This window comes from Halichoerus grypus, chromosome 11 (assembly GCF_964656455.1).
Source record: "Halichoerus grypus chromosome 11, mHalGry1.hap1.1, whole genome shotgun sequence".
NCBI classification, from domain to species: Eukaryota; Metazoa; Chordata; class Mammalia; order Carnivora; family Phocidae; genus Halichoerus; species Halichoerus grypus.
In genome coordinates, this window is record NC_135722.1 from 49,376,816 (window position 1) to 49,403,447 (window position 26,632).

The window sequence follows — 26,632 nt, forward strand, 5'->3', positions numbered from 1 at the left end:
GCTCCACCTCAGGACTCTGGGATCATGACCTGAGCTGAAGGCAAACTCTTAACTGACTGAGCCATCCAGGAACCCACATTAAATTTATTATTACAAACTTCAGATGTACACTCAACAATACCCAGAAATCTTAATGTGTGATGTCATTACAGTAAATGAGCCCATATCCACCAAGTTGTCTAAGAAAGAATCCTGATTCATATTTGATTTCTACATTGAATACCTCATTTCTCATTTGTAATTCATCATTATATTGACTTGACTATTCTTCCAAAATTTGTTTATTCAGAATCATTTCCTCTGCCACTAATCTGGTCCATGCCACCATCATCGCTTGCCTGGACCAGATAATAGTCTTCTCCTGCCTTTTCTGCTTCTACCCTTGTTTTCCTTCCTATTCATACCTCTCTTTGTTAAGACCTTTTTGATCTGCCTTACCTAACCTAATGCTCCCATAGTAATGCTCCATGATGGTACACGAGAGGATTTTGTATATTTTCTTTTGTATAATTACCAAAACTTTTAACACTTATTTGTTTTATATTTTTATCTGTATTACCAAAAGAATACCTTTTAAAAATATTTAATTAAAAAGTACTGATGAATCACTGAACATTATATCAAAAACCAATGATGTACTATACCTTGGCTAATTGAATTTAAATTTTAAAAAAAGTAACTTATGTACATGGTTCAAAATTTTGAAAATTAAAAAAGGTATTCAGTAAAAGTAATTCATTCTTTGTTTCAGTTAGTATATATCTGATTGCATATAATAGAAACTCCAAATATGGTAACCAACAAATTAGAGAATTCTTTTCCTTTCATATAGAAGGGTTTCAGAGGTGGACATCGAGGGCTGAAACCAGAGCTTCACCAGTTTCTATATTCTTTATCATACTTAAAAACTGACTTCTGTCCTCAAAGTTGCTGATGCTTTTAGCTAGAAATTCAGGTGTCAATCCTGTGTCCGTTCCATGAGAAAGGAGTGAGGGCTAATGACCTTCATTTCTCAACTGAGTTAGTTCACGTTAGAGTCTTCTTGGAAACCCCACCAAATGACATTCAGAATCTGAGAGTAATAGTATTTTGGCAGTATAGATGGGTACCCAAATAAAATTATGGTTTTTGTTAATAAGGAAGAATGGGGCATTGGGTACACAACCAGCAATCTCTAAGATACCATTCTATTCTATCTGCCAAGCACAGAATTTTCCTTCCCACAAGCAACTACTCTTATAAGTTTCTTGTATATCCTTCCAGAGGTAATTTGATTATATATAAGAATATAGATGATAATGTATGTATTTATATATACACTTATTTATATGTATTCTTTTTATAGCATTAAAATAATGTTGTGTAGCATTCTATGCACTGTTTTTGCCTCTTGCTTCTTTGCTAAATAATATATCTTAGAAATTATTCAAATAAGTACATTTAGAGATGCCTATTTTCTTTCAACAACCACATAATTAGAGTGAGCTCTTGGTGAGATAGGAACCATGTTTGCCTTATTCACCATTGTATACAGTGCCTAATACAGTTTGTGGGGCATACGGTGGTAGTTAGTATTTGTTTAATGGATGGGTCACACAAATAGCAAATGCCAGGGCTAGTATTCAAATCCGTTTGTGATTTGAATGGTTTTATTCCCATGACCTTATCCACAACTTTGATGTGTTAGGTGACAGATTTCCTTATATTGAACTCTCTTTGCATTCTTCAAAAGATAAATATATTAAAAAATGTTAACAGTTTGCTAAACTCGACTTGCTAGGATTTTGTTTAGGATATCAATAACTATGGTCACATTTATCAGTAAAGAGAAGGGTCATTTAGAACACAGACATTGGAATCAGATTGATAGGGCTATGAATGTAGGCTAATTGCGGTGAATTTGGGGCAAGGCTTTATCTTTCTATTTATCCCCTATAGAGTGGGGATAATAGTTCCTACTTAAAAGAGTTGCCCGTTCATATCTAAGGGAGATGATTCAATGAGAAAAAATGTAAAAGAACTTAAGTAGTTTAGGTCTCTCAGAAAGGTCCCTCAAAACTTTAGGATTACTATTATAATAAAGGAGGTTGCTCTATAGTCTCTTTTCCTACACATTTGACCATGTTTGCATGTCAGGTTTGTGCACCAGATCATTGACTTCTGGCTTCTGGGCAATTTCTTACCTTAGCTTCAAACCACTCCATTCTTTAATCCCAACTCCCTACCTGCAGGAGCACCATAAGACAGTTCCCAAAGGACTCAGCTCTTCATCCCCTAAGTCTGTTTCCCAAGCCACCTTTTCCCATCTGGGTCCATAAATGGGAGGGTAGGAGAGGAATAGGAGCTCATAAAACTCTTCATATTTATTCATCTAAGTCCCAGCATGGTTACCAATACAGCTGATACATCATAAAGGACTCATCCTTTGACATCTTCTGTAAGTTCCAGGGTCAAGGGAGGGTAGGTAGCACAGACTGAATTGGCTCTAGATGGGAAGAGTGACAAGGCAGGCAGGGATCTTTTCTAATAGGTAACCTCCAATTAGCAGGAAGAAAAGACAATGAGGTGGTGGGAGATGTGGTGGCTCTGGATGCATTAGCATCCAGAAATCCTAAGCATCTCTGTAAGGAGCATGCTAGGTTTTCTTTCTTCCTTCTGCCTTTCTAAAAGAGGATCCCATTTCCTTGCTTGGTTAGGAGACCTAGTGCATGTAGAGAGTTGGACTTCGTCTTGCCTGACCAGGAAAAAAAGGAGATCTATAAATTCTACAATGGGATAGGGGGTGAAGGTATGCTGACTTTAGTATGTCACCAGGTACCTGGCATGGAGATTCAGGAAAAAATGTTGATGAAGAAGCTTCCCCCCAACTTTTTCTCAGTAGAGCAATTTAAACTGCAGAGAGCTAACTTTCTTTAGATTGATAGAAAGCTCTCTTTCAGATTCAACCAGGCTCCATTTCTCTGATTTCTCTCTGATGGTCCTAGTTTTGCCCTCTCCCTCAAGATAGCCATTCCTATATTTTGAAGTTATCACTAATGTTCTTATTTTTGGCAGTCCACACATCTATAATTTGTAGATTTTTATCATCCTGTAACTTTTATCATCTTGTAACTCATATGACTTAATACAATGTACTGAATTGGGTAGGATACTCCAGGTGAAGTAACCAGAATAGGGCTGAGAAAGATTCTCAACTACTTTGCTCTTGAGATTGTATGTCTATGAAATAAATTTATATATGTGTATACACACACACACACACACACACACTCACATATAACACTTAGAAGAATGCCTGGTACATACTAGACACTTGGTATTTTTCAGCTAATACTGTCTATCCAGTTTTAGAGTCCTAAATCAATGTTTACTCTATGTACCACATCACTGACTTATGTTCCTATGTGTACTTCTACCATTCAGGACATCTAGGAATCTGTTCTTTTTTCCTTCTCTCCTATTCCAGATTTCTCCCTCCCTCCCCCTGTCCCATTCTCCAATGTTAAGCAGTGAAGAAATGGAGTTGAATAGACTCTGGGCTGAAGTGGTAACACTGGGTGGCTGGAGGCAAGTGTCCTGGGCTTGATGAGTTTTGGGCAATAGAAGTTTGGCTTTTCCACAAGTTAATGACCAACATGTGAAGAACAGAAGCAGAGACATAGGAGAATTGATCAGTGAGTGGCCTTTGAGAAGAAGCATAAACAGGTATGAAGATTATATCAAACAATGCTAGAAGAGGACAAAGTGCTAAGAAGGTCATTCAATAGGGATGAGAAAATAGGATATAGAGAGGATAAGGGTCAAGGAGGAGAGGAAAGACAGGTACAGGGAGATAGATTTTTGTATGGATAAGTTGGTAATGACCAGACTGGAGGAAATTCAAGAAAATTCTAACCAACATGTTAGGAGAAATAGGGTTGTTTTGTGTTTGTATTAATTAGGACAAGGGCAAGAGATTTCTTAAGTTAGAGACCTAGCCCAGGGTTTTACCACTAACAGGAGCAGGCTCTTGAGGAGCACCTGTAAACAGTGGCATGAAGAAGCCCCCAAGTTCCAACATGCATTTTGTGTCCTGCCCTGCCCCCTCGGTGACCACCATCTGTAGTATGGATCAGGACTTCTCTCCCTTCCTCAGTGTCCCCTTCAGCACATTGAAACTCTGGCTAACTCTCCTCTCTCACTTTCCCTCCTTGGAATTTTCCATCAATGTAGAACATCAAGGCCCAATAATTCAAAAATCTTTTCAACAGATTTTTATGAAGAATCTGTGGGGTGTTAGATAATGTTGATGTGTATAAATGGAAAAGTGTACTTTGTCTGTCTTCAAATATTTCACAGGAGGGTAGAGGGAGACAAAGAAGTACAAAATCTGTGTTAAGTGTTACAGAGAAAATAATAATAATAATAATAATAACTTTCTCAATGAACTAACTACTTCAGTTATCATCTTACTTTCCTTCTGAATTTTAACCTTTCCATAAACAAATAAGCATGCTGCAGTATATTTCATTCCTGTCTTGCTTTTCTCTTCACTTATGAACTTGAAATGAGGCTCTTTAGCTATGTAGTCAACACTCTCTGTTTACATGTCCTCCCTTACTAACTTCATCACCCTCGTTCTGGTTTCTGTTGGCACCAGTCCAGTGAATTACTCTTGTCCAGGTCACTGTAAAATTTAATGGCTATTCATATTCTCATGTTATTGAACTTCTGCTTAACTGACAAGTTGGCCATATACTCCTTGAAGTTTTCCCCCCAATTTTTCCTAGGTCACCATAGTCTTCTGATTTTTTTCATACTCTTACAGACCCTCCATTTATGTCTCTTTTTTTCTTTTTTCATCCTTTCGGTGTTGCTATTTTCCAAGGTTTCAATGTTTGAAAGACAAGGCAGATCCAGTGAAGAAGGAAATATGACTCCAAGTTAGGGAACTAGAACAAATAATTGATAGTGGAACTACAAGGCTAGGAGGGCTACGATTCAGTGTAGGAGATGGAAGGTTTGACATTTTGAGGATGGGCAGATTCTGTTTCAGTGGTTGGAAACAAGGAAAGGATGGGAGAATGTACAAGTAGGTTGGTAAATTTTATCTTGGGAAGTTGAAGAAAATATCACTGGACACTTCTTTCCTCTGCAAGGTAGTGTTTGATGCCATCTTCCAAGAGGAGAAGTGGAGTTCAAGGTTTGAAAAGAATGAAGAAGACTTGAAAAAGGCTTTGGAAGAAGGGAAAGTTGATCAGGCAAGCTTTGTAGGATGGACAGGCAGCATTGAGGACTCATTTAAAGTTGGTAACTATAAACTTATAGTAAAAGCAGCCATTTCTGTAGTTTTAGACTTATTCTAAGAAGACTTGGTATGACCAGGTGCAGGCCCTGGAAAATGAATGGTTGTATTCAAATAGGACTGGAGTTTTAGCAAATGACTGATTTAATCAATTTTGTATTCCATTTTCTTCTAGTATACCATGAGTTTGGGGAAGGGATATAACAAAATCATTCATCTAAAATTATATTGGATATGATAGTAGGTGAGTACCTAATTAAAAGTTTTCCAACCCACATCAATGTCAATAATTATCTCAAAAACACCTATTAAAGATTCTTCTTCTCATGCCTCCTTCATATTAGTACTGGATGATTATAAAAACTAGGTGTGTTTCTGGCCTATCTTTTTATACTATTAACATTTTATTTTCCTTACTAGTACCATGCTGACATAATTTGTTGCACATTTTTAATGTTGGGAGGTTATTCCCTAGCATTATACACCTTTAAAATCTTAGTTTTTTCACTGATTCATTTTTCCTTTATAGACCATAGCATTATTTGTCAAATCTCACCAGTCTGTCTTTATGATATTGACTGGGATTTGCCTTTTGGGACGAGTCTCCTATATGTCATTAGCTTCCTAAAGAGTGAGAAGCACACTTTTGAAGTGAAGTAAAAAAAAAAAAAAAAAAAAAATTGCCTCTTGTATCTGCCCATACAAATAGTCAAGAGAAGCCTCAAGATTCATTCCATGGCCTTACCCAGCAACTACTTCACTGCTCCAGTCTCTGAATTCCTCCTCATCTGCTTCCCTAACTACCAGAGTTGGCAGCACTGGCTGTCCCTGCCCCTCAGCCTCCTCTTCCTCCTGGCCATGGGGGTCAATGCCACCCTCTTGATCACCATCTGGCTGGAGGTCTCTCTGCACGAGCCCATGTACTACCTGCTCAGCCTACTCTCCCTGTTGGACATTGTGCTCTGCCTGACTGTCATCCCCAAGGTCCTGGCCATCTTCTGGTTTGATCTCAGGTCCATCAGCTTCTCAGCCTGCTTCCTCCAGATGTTCATCATGAACAGTTTCCTCCCTATGGAGTCCTGCACATTCCTGGTCATGGCCTATGACCGCTATGTGGCCATCTGCCACCCACTATGATACCCATCCATCATCACTGACCAATTTGTGGCCAAGGCTAACGTCTTCATTGTCACTCAAAATGCCATTCTCACTGCACCTATTCCTATTCTCCCTGCCCGGCTCCATTATTGTGGGAAAAATGTCATTGAGAACTGCATCTGTGCCAACTTGTCCGTGTCCAGGCTCTCCTGTGACAATTTCACCCTTAACAGAATCTACCAATTTGTGGCTGGTTGGACTTTACTGGGGTCAGATTTCATCCTCATCTTCCTGTCTTACACCTTCATCCTAAGAGCTGTGCTTAGGTTCAAGGCTGAGGGGGCTGCTGTAAAAGCCCTGAGCACATGTGGCTCTCACTTCATCCTCATCTTGTTCTTCAGCACCATCCTCTGGTTGTTGTGTTGACAAATGTGGCCAGAAAGAGGGTCCCCATGGACATCCTCATCTTGCTCAATGTCCTTCATCACCTCATACCTCCTGCCTTGAACCCTATTGTATATGGGGTTCAGACCAAAGAGATAAAACAAGGAATTAAGAAATTACTGTGGAGAGGGATGTGAATATGTAAAATAGATTTCTAATTCCTTTTCTTCCTTCTCCTCAGTGATTTTGTCTAGGCAGTGAATTGGACAAAATCTCGGTGAGTATTATACTCTGAAGCTCACTTCATAATTGACCCAGATTTCTTCCTTTATTCTCCTCGCCTGGTTTGGGTGAAGGTAGAGGAAGAAACTCATATTTCTTGAGTAACTGCTTTGAGTATAGGCAACTTTATTTAAGTAAATTTAATCTTTTGCAACATTTCTGTAGGTGTTATTACTTCCATTTTACATAGTAGAAAAAAAGATGCTTTTCAAGAGTGGAAAATGCCAAAGACCACATTCTCTTGAAAGTGGTGGAGAAGGAAATTCAGACTCCAGAGCCTGGGCTCCTTCCACAGAAATGCCCCTTCAAGTGCAATTGAAGCTGGATACCAGGCCTCTATCTACTTTGCTTGTGTTTTGTCCTTCTGGATATCTATTTCCCGCCTATACCTACTTCCTTGAGAACCAGCAGGTTCTCAGATAAGGTAGACTCCTGCCTGACAAAGCATCTGCAGGCCTACAGGAGAAGCGTGTCCAGGAGAAGAGTCTTAGAAATGAGGATAGGTTGAGAGAGAGGTGGGGAGAAGAGAGGCCATTTCTCAGAAAATGGGGAAACTGGGGCAGTGGTTTGGCCACTTCTCCTAAATGTTTAAGCTACACATCCAGTGAACTGAAAATCAGGTCTTACTTGATCTGTTGACTTTGCTTAAGAGCTCTAGTTGGAGGTAAGAAGACATAGCAAAGGGTCAGGTTTCTGGATAATAGTGAGTCTAGTCAGGAGAAGAGAAAAGAAATTGTACCGGTTATTTTCAGAGATTTAATGTAAAACAAATGGTTTAATGGATGATGGAAACTTGAAACTAAAACAGGGGATGCTGAAGTAATTGCAGAGGTCGCACCTGTGGGAAGAATCACACTTGGGAAGAATTTGGTCATTGGACCGCAGAAGGTTGGAGATGGGGCTATGGGAGCGGGACTGGGTGCTGCCTTCAACTGGTACTGCTGTCCCTGGAGCTCAGAGGAGGTGCCTTCAGAGCTGGGACTAAGATCTCTGAGGGTGGGCCTCTATCCTGCTGCTGCTGGTACCTCAGAGGAAGTTCAGTGAGGCTGATTGGATCCTGGGAGTTCCACACCCAAACCCAAATCAAACTCAAACCCAACACCCAACCAATCAACCAACAAATCCCGGAGACTAGAATCAACTCCACTGCCAGGTGAAGAGTCATTGCTCAGGGATACTGACAAGACAGGGATAGGAAGAAGCAAGTATCCCCTGCCCTGCTTTAGCCTTCTAGTCTTTTCCAGCTGTTCTCTGTGGGTGGAAATTAAAGGGAGCCAGCTGACAAAGAAGAGTTCCAGAGTCCAAGTCCCAGCATCCCAAGCAGATCTGGATGGTAGGTCTGGGGCTGAGAGACAAGAGTTAATGACTGTGCAGCTCCTGTCAGTTTTGAGTCTGAGGGCTTGTGACCACATGAGGGACAACTGAGGCAGCACCCTGCAGTGCACACTGGCTCCCGGGGACTGGACACAGACTCAAGTCCTCCCGTGCGGGTATGCAAAGAGACATGGCATCATAACATAATGTCACAGGGCCAGCTTTCATAGCTATGGGAGAGTCTGGAGTTAGCTCTGAGCTGGAATACAGAATGACCACATCACACTGCAGGGATTCCCCACAGTAAGTGCAGCTCAGGACTGTGTGGGCTCCAGGGCAGACTCTTCCAAAGCCACACTCAGTAACAGCAGGAAAGGAAAATGACATCCATTTGCCTACAAGAAGGGGCTCTTACTACCCTCAGGCTTGGCTCTCATTTCCTCAAGCCAGAGCCACAGGTGCGACTCAGCATTTGTCATTTTCCACAGGAGAATTCTCTCACAGGGCTCCCCTCCATCTCATGGCTGCTGGAAGAGTTTATCCACCACCACCTTCCTCCTGTCCGTCAGAGGACAGAAGGGCCAACTTCAACACTGATGACCAAAAATGATACCAATAATCTCAACGTCCTTCCATACTGATAACAGTGATGGTAATGACAATGAAAGCAAAAGCTCAAATGTTTTGAGCACTTGCAATATACCAGTATCTGTGCACGATAACATTAATTTTCATAAGACCTTTGTGTGGATGATTACAAAAATTAGTTTTAAAAACATCTAACAGAAAGGATGCAATCCATAGGAATAGGATACATATTGTCAGGTGATATTGCCCAGCACTTAGTCCACTCTGTTGGTCTCTCTAGGAGTGTTTTCTCCACCTCTGCTATGCTTCTCCCAGGTGCAAATCCAGAAGGGACTCCAAGAGGAATCCCTGTTAGTTGGTCATATTCAGATCTTAATTCCTGCATTAGGCTTCTCTAGATCAGTGCAAACAGCCACCATAATTATGAGAAGTTTGACCAAATTTGCTCAGGGATGCTGAGTACATGGTTGTAGAAACTACAGCTTGTGTTAGGGATTTGTAAGGGATGTAGAGGCCAGCATGCCTGTTGTCATCCCTCAGAGTGACAAGCACAGCTTCTGGCACATCAGGGGGCTCAGCAAACATCCCCTTGCTTATGATATTGAAGTGACTAAGAGTTAACCAGTAATGTCTACAATGCATCTTTCGTTCCAAGTAGTAGAGCCCTAAGTATAAGAACAGGCATGACATGTACTTGAGGTTGGCTCTCCACTTTGGTCCTTGGGAGACAAGTTAAGATGATGACAGTTTCTCACAGAATTGTCAAGCCCAGTGCAGGTGGCTCAAGGAACTGGACACAGTGGTTCTAAGACAGATTTGGGGTGAGTCCTCATACAGATAAAGGGGATGGAGGGACAGGATTACCCAAAGAGCCAGATCTTGAAGGGTAAGCACACCTTTGCCGTGAAGCTCCCATTGCAAAAAAATGTCCTCTTAGTACAGTCTTTGAACATGTCTTGAATGGATAGAATGAAGTAGCAGAAACTAAAGGCATTTTAAATTGACATTTTAAAAGTACAAACCTCCAGTTTTAAGAGATAAGTACTGGGGATGTAATGTACAACACGATGACTGTAGTTGATACTGCTGTATGGTATATTTGAAAGTTGCTAAGAGACTAGATCCTAAAAGTTCTTATCATATGGAAAAAATTTTTTTCTTCTTTTTTTGTGTATATATGAGGTACTAGATATTAACTAAACTTGTTGTGGTAATCATTTTACAATATGTATATAAGTCAAGCCATTATGCTGTACACCTTCGACTTCTATCCTCCTGTATGTCAATTATATCTCAATAAGCTGGAAAAAAAATAAAATATTTTGTCAGTTTAAGTGAAAATCTGTGGAGTCACTTTGCTAACACAGCATGACTGTGGTCCAATTGTACTGGAAGGGAGTGTATTAAAAATATGAGAAGGGGGAGGGGAGAGGCCAGCCAAGAGCCACTCACCTCACTCCCTAGTTTGCACGTTACTCACATTTGCAAGAGGAACACAGAGCCTTTTGGAAAAGAGTATCTTTGAAGAATATCATTGAACACTGCTATTCAGGACCAGCACAGATTTAAATGAAGAGCCAGTAGCAAGAAAGAGCACCAAATCTCCTGGAATTAAATTATCTGGAGGAAAAAGGGAGTTTATGGTGGTGACCAATGCTCGAAGCAAAGACCTAAATATTGTTGAAGGAGCAAAACTATATTTTCCACATATAATAAAGTGAAGTTTGGGAGCCTTGTAGTACATAGTCATCCAGATATGCTCTTGTTCTTCAGATATATTCTAAGCCAATGGGTGTTAGCATGAGAGCTGTGACCTCAGAGGCCCCGTGTGGGACATCAAACTGTGCAGCCAGGGAGTCTATAAAGCCTGGAGTTATTGCCAAGAGTAAATAAATGCTTCATAGCCGGCAAGTCAACACTGCTCTCTTGTGGCTACTAACAGGAATAGCAATATTGGGGTGAAGTCAGTTCTCAACCTCTGCTTGATGTTTGAAAGGTGACTGTTATGAAATAACAGAGTTGCCTGGGTGGCTCAGACAGTTAAGGCTTTGGCTCAGGTCATGATCCCCGGGTCTTGGGATTGAGTCCCACATTGGGCTCCTTGCTCAGCTTCTCACAGTTTCTTACAGAAACTCTCTTATGAAAAGTCTGTTATGAAACTCCTGGGATCTCCAACACTTAGGCAAGAAGTAGTGAGTGGCTTCAAGAAGATACTGTACTTCCTGCTCATAAGGCACATGGGAATTTAATGATTAATTAAAAAAAGAAAAGGATATAACAATTATAATCTGATTTCCTTTTCTTCAGTGACATCCAAAATCAATATCAAATCAATGACATGAGTCTGGAATTCATAAGGGTAGAATGTATCTAGGTATTTAGTAAGATGTTACATTAGCAGTATTGACTAAGGACTATATATAGTAATAACGTTTATTCATTTATTCATCTCCTCAACCAAAAGTTAGTTCAGTGCTTTATGTGTGGTTACCACATTAATGATTAGTATAGATAGTTACCAAGAGATAAACTACTTTTAGAGAAATTATGCTCAAAATAGCCCATGAAATATCATTATTCCCAATTTTGCAGATTAGGCAATTGAAAAAAAAGGTAAAATACTAATAGTCATTCAGCTAACAGACCAGAATCAATAGAGAAATCAGACATGTTTGCTAACTAAATCCATTTTTCCTATCATGTTGTCTAGGGATTGAGTACATTTTTAGACTTCACCTGGACAGCTTTGTAGTTTTCTGAAGTTTTTGTGCTCCAGATTATAGATAGCAGAGGCAATGCACATCAAAACCCATCATATATTGAATTAGTCAATTCAAGAGTAAAGTTAGTTACTACAACAAAGATATTGCGGTAACTACACAATGCTAGTTTACTTCTCATCCAAACCCATTCCAGTGTATGGGGGCTTTACTTCATGTCAACTCTTAGGGAACCAAGCTTCTTCCATATGTGGATCCTCCATGTATTAAGCCCTTAGGGATCCGACAGATATTTCTGAATCTGGCTGATGTACAAGCATATTTTTTTTTCATTTAAAGATTTTATTTATTTATTTGTCAGAGAGAGAGAGAGGGAGAAAGCACAAGCAAGGGGAGCGGCAGGCAGAGGGAGAAGCAGGCTCACCGCTGAGCAAGGAGCCCGATGTGGGACTCAATCCGAAGACTCGGGATCATGACCTGAGCCAAAGCCTTAACTGTCTGAGCCACCCAGGCACCCATTGTTCCGGATCTTATAGGAGACTTTAGTGGCTCAATCTGAGAGAGATTTACATCACTTTTTCTATCATTCCATTTGCCACAGTGCTCACATAAATCCAGCTGCCTACAGGTGAGGCTGGGTCACTGAATATTTATTTCTTAAGAGAAATGATACAAGAGAGACTCTTGCATGTAAAATATACTTACCCTCTTCCCAAGGGAGACCACCCAGGCTCTCGCAAAGTCCAAGATCTCGAGCAGTGAGTGTCTTCTCCGTCAGGTCCTGATGTGATTCCTTGTGGACCATTTTCCTCCTCTCACCACATAGGTAACGGTGGAGCAGATACTGGTATCCGTCATTCAGAGTCCCATTTGGAGGTGAGGCATGGAATTTGTTCAGCAGGAGCTTTTCCGTGGTAATGCTGGAATACTCTGGGGGACAGGCACTGCCACATTTTTACCCACTGAAGTGGTGGAAGTTCCCTGAACTGACACTGGTTATGTTCTCTGGGAGGGACTTGCCATTGTTTCTATGACCCCTTGTTCTGCCTTTGGGGGTGTATGTCTTCTTCATTGTCCCCCACGACATTATGTCATGCAGACACTGGAACATGTGACTTCTTTTGCATTACTGCATTTGGAGCCTGTTCCAGCTCATAAAATAATAAGATCAATAATTGCTTTAATCCTTAATCAAAAACTTCCTTTAAAAGCCAAGCTCAGGTGTCTTTGTCAATAAACACCCTCAAAAACCAAACAGGTTTGGGTGCCTGGGTGGCTCAGTCAGTTAAGCGACTGCCTTCGGCTCAGGTCATGATCCCAGGGTCCTGGGATCGAGCCCCGCATCGGGCTCCCTGCTCTGCGGGGAGCCTGCTTCTCCCTCTCCCACTCCCCCTGCTTGTGTTCCCTCTCTCGCTGTGTCTCTCTCTGTCAAATAAATAAATAAAATCTTAAAAAAAAACAAAAACCAAACAGGTTTCTGATCTATTTCTATCAGGGCAGTTCCATGCACTAGTAATCACATGCACATATGTTCTTAAGCATAATTTTAGAATTTTTCTTTCATTTCTTTATTGTCTTTTCCAGTTCACCATGCCACTCCTTTTTAAGTAATGGTGTCTAAGGCCACTGGACTTGAGTAAGACAACTATACACATAATCTACTCTTCTCAGGGCTGGTTTCTGTGAGTCTGTGTTTTTCAAAGACAATCTAAAACTTTCTCTTAACCTTTGACCTCCCAAGCAGTAGGACAGTTTTTCAAGACCCCACATTTATGGACTTTCTCTATTATCATTAATTTCTGCTTGAAGACCAGCCAACTTTCTGCTAAGCTCATCTACTTATCATAATAACTTGTCAATGGAATCAACAATCACAAACACACACAATTATTTTCAACTGTAACCAACCATTTCCCCTAGACTTATTATTTAGTAGACATGTCAGGTTTCCTTGTTGTGTGATCTTTCTGAGATTTGTTGTTAATTTTCTCAGTGTCTGCAGCATTAGTCAGGATAACTTGCTGGCTGTTGAAACAAACAATTCCAATATGTTAGGGGTTTAACACATACAACTTTATGTTTTGAGGATATCCATCCAATGCATGTAGAAGAGGAGGTTCTCCTCCATGCTGTCTTTTAAAAAACCTGACTTCTTCCATTGTGTATTTCCATCATTTCTAGGGCTTCGTGTCTTCAGTGGATTAAGCGCAACTGGCCAGAGTGGTGGGTAGAGAGAGTAGAGGACATCAAGTAGGCTGTGGAGATTTGCCTAGAAGAGTTATGTGCCATCTCCTTGGCCAGACTCAGTCTTACAGCCCCATCTGACTATAGGTGAGCCTGGAAAATGTAAATTTATCTGTGTGTCTAGGAGGAGGAAGAACTCAGTTTAGTAAACTTAGCCTTATCTCTGTCATTTATACACATTGATTGTCAGCTGAACTCCAAGCTTTGCAGTGGGAAGGGTGAGAAGTTGTAGGAGACCTCTGGAGATTTTGTGGCTCCCCTGGTCTCTTTGAGACAGTGAGCCCTCCAACCTGACCTGCTGCTTGTTTGCCTCTTTCAGAAGCCTTATTAAGTAGATCATCAGGTTTTATTTTAGACTCATAAGAGAGAAGCAAAGGAGACTTTCTGAGTCCCTTCCATGTTTTCCAGTCATCCCCCCATCAGTGGTAAAGATGAAGAGAGGGACATTGGTATGCTGCATCTTAGTGGACGGGTACAGGGATCAGAATGCCCTCCCCTCCAGACCCAGTCTGTAGCCCAGGACTGTCCAAATACATTCCTGAAGGCTGCCTTAAGATTTGCTAGGATGACATCAGGAGTCTGACATGGGATTTAAATGAGCAGTGCATTCTCTGCTCAGTCCTTGCGTTTGTGCAGAGCTCTTGTGGTCAAGAGACGTTGCTGTTAGGACACAGTGGGTGGGGGACCTGATGAGTTAATATTCCAGGGAAGGACAGACCTTGTTGGATTTCCTCCACAAAGTCACTGAATTTATTGCCTTCACTTCGATGTTTATAATAGAATTAAGAACTGTGTCCTGTTTGAGAAAGAGGCTGTGAGTTTCCTTCGACCTATGCTTGCTCCTGAAAAAGTAAATATTGACTTGTCTATAAATGGAGCCAAAAGAGGTCTGTTTATGGGTCCATGTGCTGTGCTTCCTCAGAGCTGGGTGAGAGCAGTTTCCTCGACTTCCCAGGTATGCTGCTGCCTTTGGAGGAGTAATCTGGAGGAAATCTGTGCCATATGTTTATCCAGCCAACTACTATCCGCTAAAACATATTTTGGAGACTGTAAGATCACACTTCTCTACATGTCTTTTTCCTGTTGTGGGGCAAATACTGCTTTGGTTAGTATCACCACCTTCACTTTCCTTTTGCACCATCATCTTTTTTCTCAGCCAAATGTATTACATAGTTCATCTATCCCCCTCCTCATCCTGCAACCACTAGTTTTTTCTCCATATTTGAGTCTGTTTCTCTTTTGTTGTTGTTGCTTATTTGTTCATTCGTTTTGTTTTTTTAGATTCCACATATGAATGAAATCATATGGTATTTATCTTTCCCTGTCTGACTCATTTCACTTAGCATAATACTCTCTAAGTCCATCTGTGTTGTCACAAATGGCAAGATTTCATTCTTTCTTATGGCCAAGTAATATTCCATTGTGTAGATATATACCACATCTTCTTTAACCATTTGTCTATCAGAGGACATTTAGGTTGCTTCCTATCTTGTCCGTTGTAAGTAATGCTGCAATAAACATAGGGGTGCATCTATCTTTTTGAATTAGTGTTTTTGTTTTCCTTGAGTAAATACGCAGAAGTGGAATTATTAGATTATATGGTATTTCTTTTTTGAGTTTTTTGAGGACCTTCCATATACTCTTTTGTACAGTGGCTGTGCCAATTTACATTCCCACCAACAGTGCATGAGGGTTCCTTTTTCTCCATTTTCTTTCTGACACTTGTTACTTCTTGTCTTTTTTGATACTAGCATTGTGGCTGGTGTGAAGTGATACCTCATTGTGGTTCTGATTTGTATTTTCTTGATAATTAGTAATGTCGAGCATCTCTTATGTGTCTGTTGGTTATCTATATGTCTTCTTTGGAAAAGTGTCTGCAGAGCCTCTGCCCATTTTTATTTATTTATTTATTTTTTAAATTTTATTATGTTATGTTAGTCACCATACAATACATCATTAATTTTTGATGTGGTGATCCATGATCCATTGTTTTCGTATAACACCCAGTGCTCCATGCAGTACGTGCCCTCCTTAATACCCATCACCGGGCTAACCCATCCCCCCTCCCCGCTCCCCTCTAAAACCCTGTTTGTTTCTCAGAGTCCATAGTCTCTCACGGTTCATCTCTCCCTCCAATTCCCCCCTCCTCATTTTTCCCTTCCTTCTCCTTATGTCCTCCATGCTATTCCTTACGTTCCACAAATAAGTGAAACCATATGATAATTGACTTTCTCTGCTTGACTTATTTCACTTAGCATAATGTCCTCCAGTCCCATCCGTGTTAATGTAAAAGTTGGGTATTCATCCTTTCTGATGGCTGAGTAATATTCCATTGTATATATGGACGACATCTTCTTTATCCATTCATCTGTTGAAGGGCATCTCGGCTCTTTCCACAGTTTGGCTATTGAGGACATTGCTGCTATGAACATTGGGGTGCATATGGCCCTTCTTTTCATTACATCTGTGTCTTTGGGGTAAATACCGAGGAGTGCAATTGCTGGGTCATAGGGTAGCTCTATTTTTAAATTTTTGAGGAACCTCCACACTGTTTTCCAAAGTGGCTGTACCAACTTGCATTCCCACCAACAGTGTGAGAGGGTTCCCCTTTCTCCACAACCTCTCCAACATTTGTTGTTTCTTTCCCTGTCCATTTTTGCCATTCTAACTGGTGTAAGGTGGTATCTCAGTGTGGTTTTGATTTGGATTTCCCTGATGGCTAATGATGATGAACATTTTTTCATGTGTCTGTTAGCCATTTGTATGTCTTCTTTAGAGAAGTGTATGTTCATGTCTTCTGCCCACTTTTTGACTTGATTATTTGTTTTTTGGGTATTGAGTTTGAGAAGTTCTTTATGGATCTTGGATACCAGCCCTTTATCTGTAGTGTCATTTGCAAATATCATCTCCCATTCTGTGGGTTGCCTCTTTGTTTTGTTGACTGTTTCCTTTGCTGTGCAGAAGCTTTTTATCTTGATGAAGTCCCAAAAGTTCATTTTTGCTTTTGTTTCACTAGCTTTTGGAGATGTATCTTGAAAGAAGTTGCTGTGGCCGATGTCAAAGAGGTTACTGCCTATGTTCTCCTCTAGGATTTTGATGGATTCCTGTCTCACATTGAGGTCTTTCATCCATTTAGAGTTTATCTTTGTGTATGGTATAAGAGAATGGCCGATTTTCATTCTTCTGTATATAGCTGTCCAATTTTCCCAGCACCATTTATTGAAGAGACTGTCTTTTTTCCATTGCATGTTTTTTCCTGCTTTGTCAAAGATTATTTGACCATAGAGTTGAGGGTCCATATCTGGGTTCTCTATTCTGTTCCATTGGTCTGTGTGTCTGTTTTTGTGCCAGTACCATGCTGTCTTGGTGATCACAGCTTTGTAATATAGCTTGAAATTGGGCAACGTGATGCCCCCAGCTTTGTTTTTCTTTTTCAACATTTCCTTGGCGATTCGGGGTCTTTTCTGATTCCATACAAATTTTAGGATTGTTTGTTCCAGCACTTTGAAAAATGTCATTGGAATTTTGATTGGTATGGCATTGAAGGTATAGATTGCTCTGGGTAGCATAGACATTTTAACAATGTTTATTCTTCCGATCCATGAGCATGGAATATTTTTCCATCTTTTTGTGTCTTCTTCAATTTCTTTCATGAGTGTTCTGTAGTTCCTAGAGTATAGATCCTTTACCTCTTTGGTTAGGTTTATTCCGAGATATCTTTTGGTTTTTGGTGCTATTGTAAATGGAATCGTTTCTCTAATTTCTCTTTCCACAGTTGGGTTGTTAGCGTATAAGAAAGCAACTGATTTCTGTGCATTGATTTTGTATCCTGCCACATTACTGAATTGCTGGATGAGTTCTAGTAATTTGGGGGTGGAGTCTTTTGGGTTTTCCACATAAAGTATCCTGTCATCTGCGAAAAGAGAGAGTTTGACTTCTTCTTTGCCAATTTGAATACCTTTTATTTCTTTTTGTTGTCTGATTGCTGTTGCTAGGACTTCTAGTACTATGTTGAACAACAGTGGTGAGAGTGGGCATCCTTGATGTGTTCCTGATCTTAAGGGAAAGGCTCTCAGCTTTTCCCCATTGAGGATGATATTCGCTGTGGGTTTTTCATAGATGGATTTTATGAGCTTGAGGAATGTTCCCTCTATCCCTATACTCTGGAGAGTTTTAATCAGGAAAGGATGTTGTATTTTGTCAAATGCTTTTCCTGCATCCATTGAGAGGACCATATGGTTCTTCTCTTTCCTCTTATTAATGTCTTCTATCACATTGATTGATTTGCGAATGTTGAACCACCCTTGCATCCTGGGGATAAATCCCACTTGGTTGTGGTAGATGATCCTTTTAATGTATTGTTGGATCCTATTAGCTAGGATTTTGTTGAGGATTTTGGAATCCATATTCATCAGGGATATCGGTCTGAAATTCTCCTTTTTGATGGGGTCTTTACCTGGTTTGGGGATTAAGGTAATGCTGGCCTCATAGAATGAGTTTGGAAGGTTTCCTTCTGTTTCTATTTTTTGAAAGAGCTTCAGGAGAATAGGTGTTATTTCTTCTTTGAATGTTTGGTAGAATTCCCCAGGGAATCCATCAGGCCTGGACTCTTGTTTTTTGGGAGGTTTTTGATCACTGCTTCAATCTCGTTACTGGTTATTGGCCTATTCAGGTTGTCAATTTCTTCCTATTTCAGTCTTGGCAGCTTATAGGTTTCCAGGAAGGCCTCCATTTCATCCAGATTGCTCAGTTTATTGGCATATAGTTGTTGATAATAATTTCTAATAATTGTTTCTATTTCCTTGGTGTTGGTCATGATCTCTCCCCTTTCATTCATAATTGTATTAATTTGGGTCCTTTCTCTTTTCTTTTGGATAAGTCTGGCCAGTGGTTTATCGATCTTATTAATTCTTTCAAAGAACCAACTTCTAGTTTCTTTGATCTGATCTAGTGTGTTTCTGGTTTCTAATTCATTGATCTCTGCTTTAATTTTAATTATTTCTCTTCTAATGTGTGGCTTAGGCATCGTTTGTTGCTTTTTCTCTAGTTCTTTAAGGTGTAGAGTTAGATGGTGAATTTGGGATTTTTCTATTTTTTTGAGTGAGGCTTGGATGGCTATGTGTTTACCCCTTAGGACCTCCTTTGCAGTATCCCATAGGTTTTGGACCAATGTGTTTTTGTTCTCATTGATTTCCATGAATTGTTTAAGATCTTTGATTTCCTGGTTGACCCAAACATTCTTGAGCAGAGTGGTCTTTAGCTTCCAAGTGTTTGAATTTCTGCCAAGTTTTTTCTTGTGATTGAGTTCCAGTTTTAAAGTATTGTGGTCTGAGAATATGCAGGGAATAATCTCAATCTTTTGGGATCAGTTGAGACCTGATTTGTGACCCAGTATGTGGTATATTCTGGAGAAAGTTCCATGTGCGCTCAAGAAGAATGAGTGTTCTGTTGTTTTAGGGTGGAATGTTCTGTAAATATCTATGAGGTCCATCTGGTCCAATGTATCATTCAGAGCTCTTGTTTCCTTGTTGATTTTCTGCTTCGACGATCTGTCCATTGCTGAGAGTGGAGTATTGAGGTCTCCTACAATTAACGTATTGTTATCAATATGACTCTATTTTGGTTAACAGTTGGCTTATGTAGATGGCTGCTCCCATGTTGGGGGCATAGATATTTACAATTCTTAGATCTTCTTGTTGGATAGAGCCTTTAAGAATGATATAGTGTCCTTCTGTGTCTCTAATTACAGACTTTAGTTTAAAATCTAATTTGTCTGATATAAGAATTGCTACCCCAGCTTTCTTTTGAGGTCCGCTGGCATGGAAGATGGATCTCCATCCCTTCATTTTCAGTCTGGATGTATCTTTAGGTTCAAAATGAGTCTCTTGTAGGCAGCATATGGATAGGTCCTCCCTTTTTATCCAATCTGCAACCCTGTGCCGTTTTATGGGAGCATTTAGGCCATTCACATTGAGAGTGATTATTGAAAGATATGAATTAATTGTCATCACGTTGCCTGTGAAGACATTGTTTTTATAGATTGTCCCTTTAAATTTCTGTTGTATATCACTCTTGGGGTCTTTCTCCTTTTATAGAACCCCCCTTAATATTTCTTGCAGGGCCGGCTTAGTGGTCACATATTCTTTCAGTTTCTGCTGGTCGTGGAAGTTCTACATCTCTTCATCCATTCTAAATGAAAGCCTTGCCAGATAAAGTATTCTTGGCTGCATGTTCTTCTCATTTAGTACCCTGAATATGTCTTGCCAGGCCTTTCTGGCTTGCCAGGTCTCTGCGGATAGGTCTGACGTTATTCTGTTGTTCCTCCCTCTGTACGTAAGGAATCTCTTCCCCCAAACTGCCCTTAAGATGGTTTCCTTGGTCCTAAGATTTGCAAGTTTTACTATTACATGCCGGGGTGTTGGCCTGTTTTCCTTGATCTTGGGAGGGGTCCTCTCTGCCTCTAGGACGGGAATGTTTGTTTCATTCTCCAGATTAGGGAAGTTCTCAGCTACAATTTGCTCAAATACATCTTCTAGTCCTCTCTCTCTCTCCACTCCCTCCGGGATTCCAATTATTCTGACATTGGAACGCTTCATGGTGTCACTTATTTCTCAGATTCTATTTTCATGGATTCTGAGTTGTTTTTCCCTGGCCTCCTCTTTTCCCTTTTTATCTATTATATTGTCTTCCAGGTCGCTTATTTGTTCTTCTGCCTCAGTTACCCTAGCTGTTAGATTATCTAGATTGGATTGGATCTCACTGATAGCATTTTTAAGTTCTGCCAATTCAGCTTTCATTTCTGCCCTTAGAGACTCTATGTTGCCATTAATTGATTTCTCCATTCTAGCCATTGTCTTCACAATTGCTAGCCTGAATTCCATCTCCGACATCTTGGTTATATCTGCATCCATTTGTAAATCTGCAGCATAAGTCATAATCTCTGAGTCTTTTCTATTTTGGGGGCTCCTCCTCCTAGTCATTCTGTTGATGGGTGTTTGAGTGAATGTATAGAGTCCAAATTATTGACCAGAACCCAAGCAAGATGCACCTGTTTTCTTGGGACCTTAGGGTTGCTGGCCTCTTGTTTTCCTGGCCTGTCTTCTGGGGGAGGGGCCTGCCGTGCTGTTACTCAGGCAACCCTGTTCGGGCGGAGTTGCCCTGCCCCCTGTGGCGGGGGATGGGCTCAGCGGGAATCAGTTTTGGGGGCTTTTGTTCTCTGGCGGCTCTCCCTGGCGGCTTTCTGCGTCTCTTCCACGAGTCAGAGCAGAAGGGACCGTTTCCAACCCTCTGCCTCAGAGCAGAGAGACTGCAGTCTGTTCTTCAGTGAGCTCTCCAGGCCACACTGTCTCCGTTTCTGTCCGTGCTGCTATAAACTGCAGTGGCCTGGGTTGTGCGCCCCTCCGCAGTGCTCCCAGTCCTGCCTCCAGGTCGGGGCATGTCTCTGCCTTTTGTGCTTCTGAAACCACCAGCCGCCCCCAGTTTGCAGGTGCGACCCCGCCGCTCTGGGTTTCCGCCCTGGGGGCTGCCCTAAAGTCCTTTCCCCGCCGCTACTGGTCTGCGAGTCTGTGCCCCGTCCCCAGTGCACGAGGCTGTCGCTCACTGGCGGTGTAGGATCCCCACGGCCAGGCACCCTCCCACTGCCCTTTATCCTCTGATACCTGCCAGCGGAATCACAGCTCCCCGCTTCATACCTCAAAACCAACCGCCTGCGATATTCTGTTTGTAGAGATCCAGATCTTCTTACATCTCAGGCTGGTTTCATGGGTGCTAAGAGTGGTCTGGTAGATATCCAACTCAATTCTGGGGACCAGTTGAAATAGGGTCCCCTACTCCTCCGCCATCTTTCCTTCTTCTGCCTCTGCCCATTTTTAAATCAGATTGTTTTATTGATGTTGAGTTGTGTGAGTTATTTATATATTTTGGGTATTAATCCCTTATCTGATATATCATTTACAAATATCTTCTCCCATTCAGTAGGTTGCCTTTTTGTTTTGTTGATGGTTTCCTTCACTGTGCAAAAGAGTTTAGTTTGATGTAGTCCCAATTGTTCATTTTTGCATTTGTTTCCCTGGTGTGGGGAGACATATCCAGAAAAATATTGCTAAGGTTATGTATAAGAGATTACTGCCTATGTTCCCTTGTAGTAGTATTATGCTTTTAGGTCTTACATTTAGGTCTTTAATCTCTTTTGATTATATTTTTGTGTGTGATGTAAGAAAGTGGTCCACTTTCATTTTTTGCTAGTTGTCCTAACACCATTTATTGAAGAGACTGTCTTTTCCCGTTGCATATTTTTGCTTCTTTTATTGTAGATTAATTGACCATATAAACATGGGTTTATTTCTGGGCTCTCAGATCTATTTTTTTTTTTTTTAAATCTACACATATGCTAACATTCCAGAACCCTAGAGATGAGGTGTTCTGAATAGAGCAAGAGAGATGATTTATTACTTATAAAAGAATAGCAATTGACTGGTAGTATACTTATCAATAGCAACAGCAGATATCAGAAGGCTGTGGAAATGTGTATATATATATATACACATTTTTATATAAAGTGTATATATATAGCATACATAGTGTGACATATAACATATAGAACATATAACATGTTATACATATATGTTATATAAGTATATAACATAAATGTATAACATATTACTCAGTTTGTGTGTGTATATATATGTACACACACGTATATATATACAAAACACTTGTTAAGATTCAAATTTTTACCCAGCTCAATTGTCAATAAAAAAAAAAACCCTGCTTGAATTAATAAAATAGAAACAAACATATTTTTGAAAGTACTGAAAAGTTAAGGAGAGGTCAAAATCTAGAAGATAAAAACTGAGAGATAAAGGCAGGATTTAAAGCTACTTCTGCTCTGAGGACTTCTGCCAATCCTGAAGAAATCAGTGTGGAATGGAGCAAAATTTGGCAATTTTCTGGTTTGAGGAGATAAGACTCAAAGCCTGGGACTCACTAAGAACAGGGTCTGAGGGGCACCTGAGGGGCTCAGTTGGTTAAGCGGCTGCCTTTGGCCCAGGTCATGATCCTGGGGTCCTGGGGTGGAGCCCTGCATGAGCTCCCTGCTTAGCGGGGAGTCTGCTTCTTTCTCTCTTCCTCTGCCCCTCCCCCTGCTCATGTTCTCACTCTCTCTCAAATAAATAAATAAATAAATAAAATCTTTTTTTTTAAAAAAAAAGAACAGGGTCTGATCACTATCCTCCCCCCCCCCCCCCCGCCCACATTCGAACCTGGATCTTGGGATGTATTCTCAGGGGATGGTTGAACTGAAGTTCGTCATTCTTTGTGTTAAATGGTAGGTCTTACTTTGATTATATCTGCAAAGACCCTATTTCTACAAGAGTTCACACTCACAGGTACATGGGGATTAGGACTTCAATATATCATTTTAGGGGACACACTTAAATCCAAAACACGTATTTTTGGATTTCCCATCAGGAATTCATAATTATAGTTGTTGCCTTTAATAATGTGTATCTCGTTAGGTTGTTATGAGGATTAAAAGAAATATCAGGTAATATTCAGAATAATATGACACATATATATAGTCTCTGAAGATTTATTATTATTGGGGTGCCTGGGTGGCTCAGTTGTTAAGTGTCTGCCTTCGGCTCAGGTCATGATCCCAGAGTCCTGGAATCTAGCCCCGCATTGGGCTCCCTGCTCCGCGGAGAGCCTGCTTCTCCCTCTCCCGCTCCCCCTGCTTGTGTTTCCTCTCTCGCTGTGTCTCTCTCTGTCAAATAAATAAATAAATAAAATCTTAAAAAAAAAGATTTATTGTTATTATTACTTGTGTTATCCTTGGTGTGACTTTATATAAAGTTTTGGTCTCTGTAAGGTGGCAGAAACCATTTTTTAATGTGCATATCTCAAATATGTAGTGCTTTGTCAAAGTAGGGTAAAAATATTTGTTCAATGAAAAAGTAAAAGTAATTTTATCCTTGCAACAAATCTGTGTTGGAAAGTTTGTTATGCTTATATTTCAGATGAGAGAATTGTGGTTCTGAGAGCTGATGAACTTTCTTCAAGGAAAAACAATGAAAGAGTACTAGAACAAGGGTTCAAACATAAACCTCCAGTTATCTCTTCCCAATATTCCTATGACCTGACAGTGAAGAGGGATTATTCATTTATAAGAAACACAGGGATCAGGGTGTTTTGCCCAGAGTAAACTGTGTGCACTAGCAACATTCTTTCACTGAATGATGATTCACTTATGAAATAGTTTTCTTCATTTAGCATATCTATCAACTCTATTTGATGCTGAGAAAGTCCTTGGCGCTTCAGCCAGGACCTCCAGGTAGCAAGGCAGAGGTGGGGGCAGGAGAGTAGTTAGTATTTGCAGGGAACAAGATTATATTCTATCTACATTCCTGCCCTGATGTCTCCTCCAGCAATTGTGTGTAAGAAAGTGTAAGACCTAGAACCAGACTCACACTTGCTCTCCTCTCTCCAAAATTCCTGTGCCCAAAGTCCAAAAGATCCTACATTTAGCTTGAGAATCCCTATCATAAGACACATCTGGGAAGGTCCACAGGAGAGGTGATTATCTAAGTCCTTCTGTGCATCAATACAGAGTGGTGGCTGCACTAGTGGCAGTCCTGCTTGTTCCCAAGGAAACAATGCCAGGTGTTGCTGTGTGGAAGGTGAAGATTGTTAGCAGTTGAACTTTCTGCAACCACACTTAGGTGACAGTTTAGACCAAGAACAGCCATGAAGGTAAAATCTCAGACATGAGACCACATGTGTGTAAACAGGGCCCTTCCCAGGGATTTGCTTGGGTCCAGACCACTGATGCTCCCACTGCAGGAGAGGGGCTCACAGGGAAAGTGCTCCCTGGCCCCCAGTTGCCCATGGTCCATGCTCCCTTGAGATTTATGCTCCCCTGAGATCTATGCTCCTTTGATGGCTGAGGTCTATGCTCCTATGTTCCTCTGTCACCTCCTCCACAGAGTTATAGGGCTCTCAACAAAGTCAGTTCTTCCCCACAGGTGCATCTGCATAAATTTTCCCAGAGAAGATTCTCATCACACAATTTCATTATCCTTCTTTTCCAAGGGTTTCTTTATTTAGACTTCCCAAGAGCCTTTGACCTCTCCTGCCCTTATTTTATTGATAGTCAAGCCTTTTATAGTATATTCTCTTGGAAATAGACCACTGGGCCTCAGGGACCTAGTGCTTAAGAAGGGCACCAACTCCTGTGAGCAATGGGGAGAGGGGCCATAGTGGAGGCAGAGTTCATAAAAGCAGCCTCCAAAGCCCTTGCAGGGGCCAGTTTAGTGTTTTCTCCAGCAGCCAGAAACAGCAGCAGTGCAGCCTTCTGAAGCTGGTGAGTCTCAAGCTGGACCAAGCAGGGTGATTGTGAGGAAGGAGATAATGAGGAGAGGAGGGGAGTCCAGGAGCTTAGTATGTAAAGCAAAAGGAACTCTTTCAATAGGGCCTGGTGTACATGCTGACCCTGCCAAAATGCTTAGATCTGGGATAAGGCTGAGTGGCAAGAACTGACCTAATGCTGTTATTTCATCAGAGATGAGGCTGAGTCATTTTGTGTCCAGCCAGGGTTTCCAAACTTCCATTGACTCAAAGACCCCACCCATATCAACGCTGGGAGACTGAGACCCTGTGCCTGGCTGGGTCAGAATCTTCCTTTCTGCACTAGTCTAAATTCATCTATGAGCCAAGGTGATTCGTCCGTTTTCTCATCTGGGCTTGGGTCTTCTGTTGTAATTTTGTTTATTCAAGGCTTGTCTGATCTTTCCAGACTGTCAATATATCATTGCCAGAGACCATGTTTGTTCAATAGCACTTAGAACAAGGGTCACCCCTTTGTATATGTCAGTCTGCCAGTACAAATGAATGGAACTGGATATTGAATATCGGAGCAATGCCCCAAATGGCCAACGAGTCCTCATTTCTCAGATTAGGAGGCCTCAGTTTCACTGCAGAGAATACAGAAAGAGAGGAAGAATGCTCCCAGCTCTTAAGGAACTTACTAAAACAGAGATGAATGTATATTACCACCTAGGAGAAAATATCAGTGTTATAGGAGGTCTGTATCAGTTAAAAGGTCCTTGATGACATTTTGGACTCCAGTCTCTCTGCCTGCTCATCCTCTCTTACACTAAATCCTGTAGGTCTTCCCAGACCTCTGATACATCCTTCTCTCTGCCTGCATGGCCTTCCTTCAGATCTTCATCACTTTTCCTCTGGACTCCTCAGGACTCTCCAGAAGACTCCTTCCCTTCTGTGTGATTCCCTGTGTCCCATCTACAGCACATCAATTCCCTGTCTCAATCCTCTGTGCTTCCTTACAGTGTACATGATCATGCCTACTCTCAGGTGGACCTCACACGGCCATGCCTTCACACCTTATCCATGTCTCCTGACACTGCTCTCCTGCCTGCTTCCCCCAAAGAACTTAGGATCTACCAGCCCCTAACACCTTTTTACCAATCGTGCTGAACATCCACATAGATGTTTATTCTCTTGCCATTGCCTACAAAGAGAGTCCTCCTCCCCCAGGTGAATGTGGCCTCATTTTTGTACCCTTCTCTGATGCTCTCAGCTCATAGTGTCTCTTGGCCTAACAGGACCTCAGGAAATCATAGCCCTTTTTTCTCCCCACAACAACATCTGAAGTTAAATATCATTTATTGATTTCACAAATGAGGAACGTATGTATCATAGA

General features: G+C 41.0%; 1 protein-coding gene and 1 long non-coding RNA gene across 2 annotated transcripts in view; both read left to right on the forward strand.

Annotated features, from left to right (window-relative positions):
* Positions 1 to 26,632, forward strand: part of LOC118525311 (uncharacterized) — a 161,923-nt gene that overhangs the window by 117,154 nt on the left and 18,137 nt on the right. The gene's annotated exons all lie outside the window — the stretch shown is intronic.
* LOC118525316 (olfactory receptor 56A1-like) lies at positions 5,876 to 6,963 on the forward strand. Its single transcript, XM_036076013.2, is given in 2 exon segments — positions 5,876 to 6,788; positions 6,791 to 6,963. Coding segments are annotated over 2 exon segments (942 nt in total). The 5' UTR covers positions 5,876 to 6,019.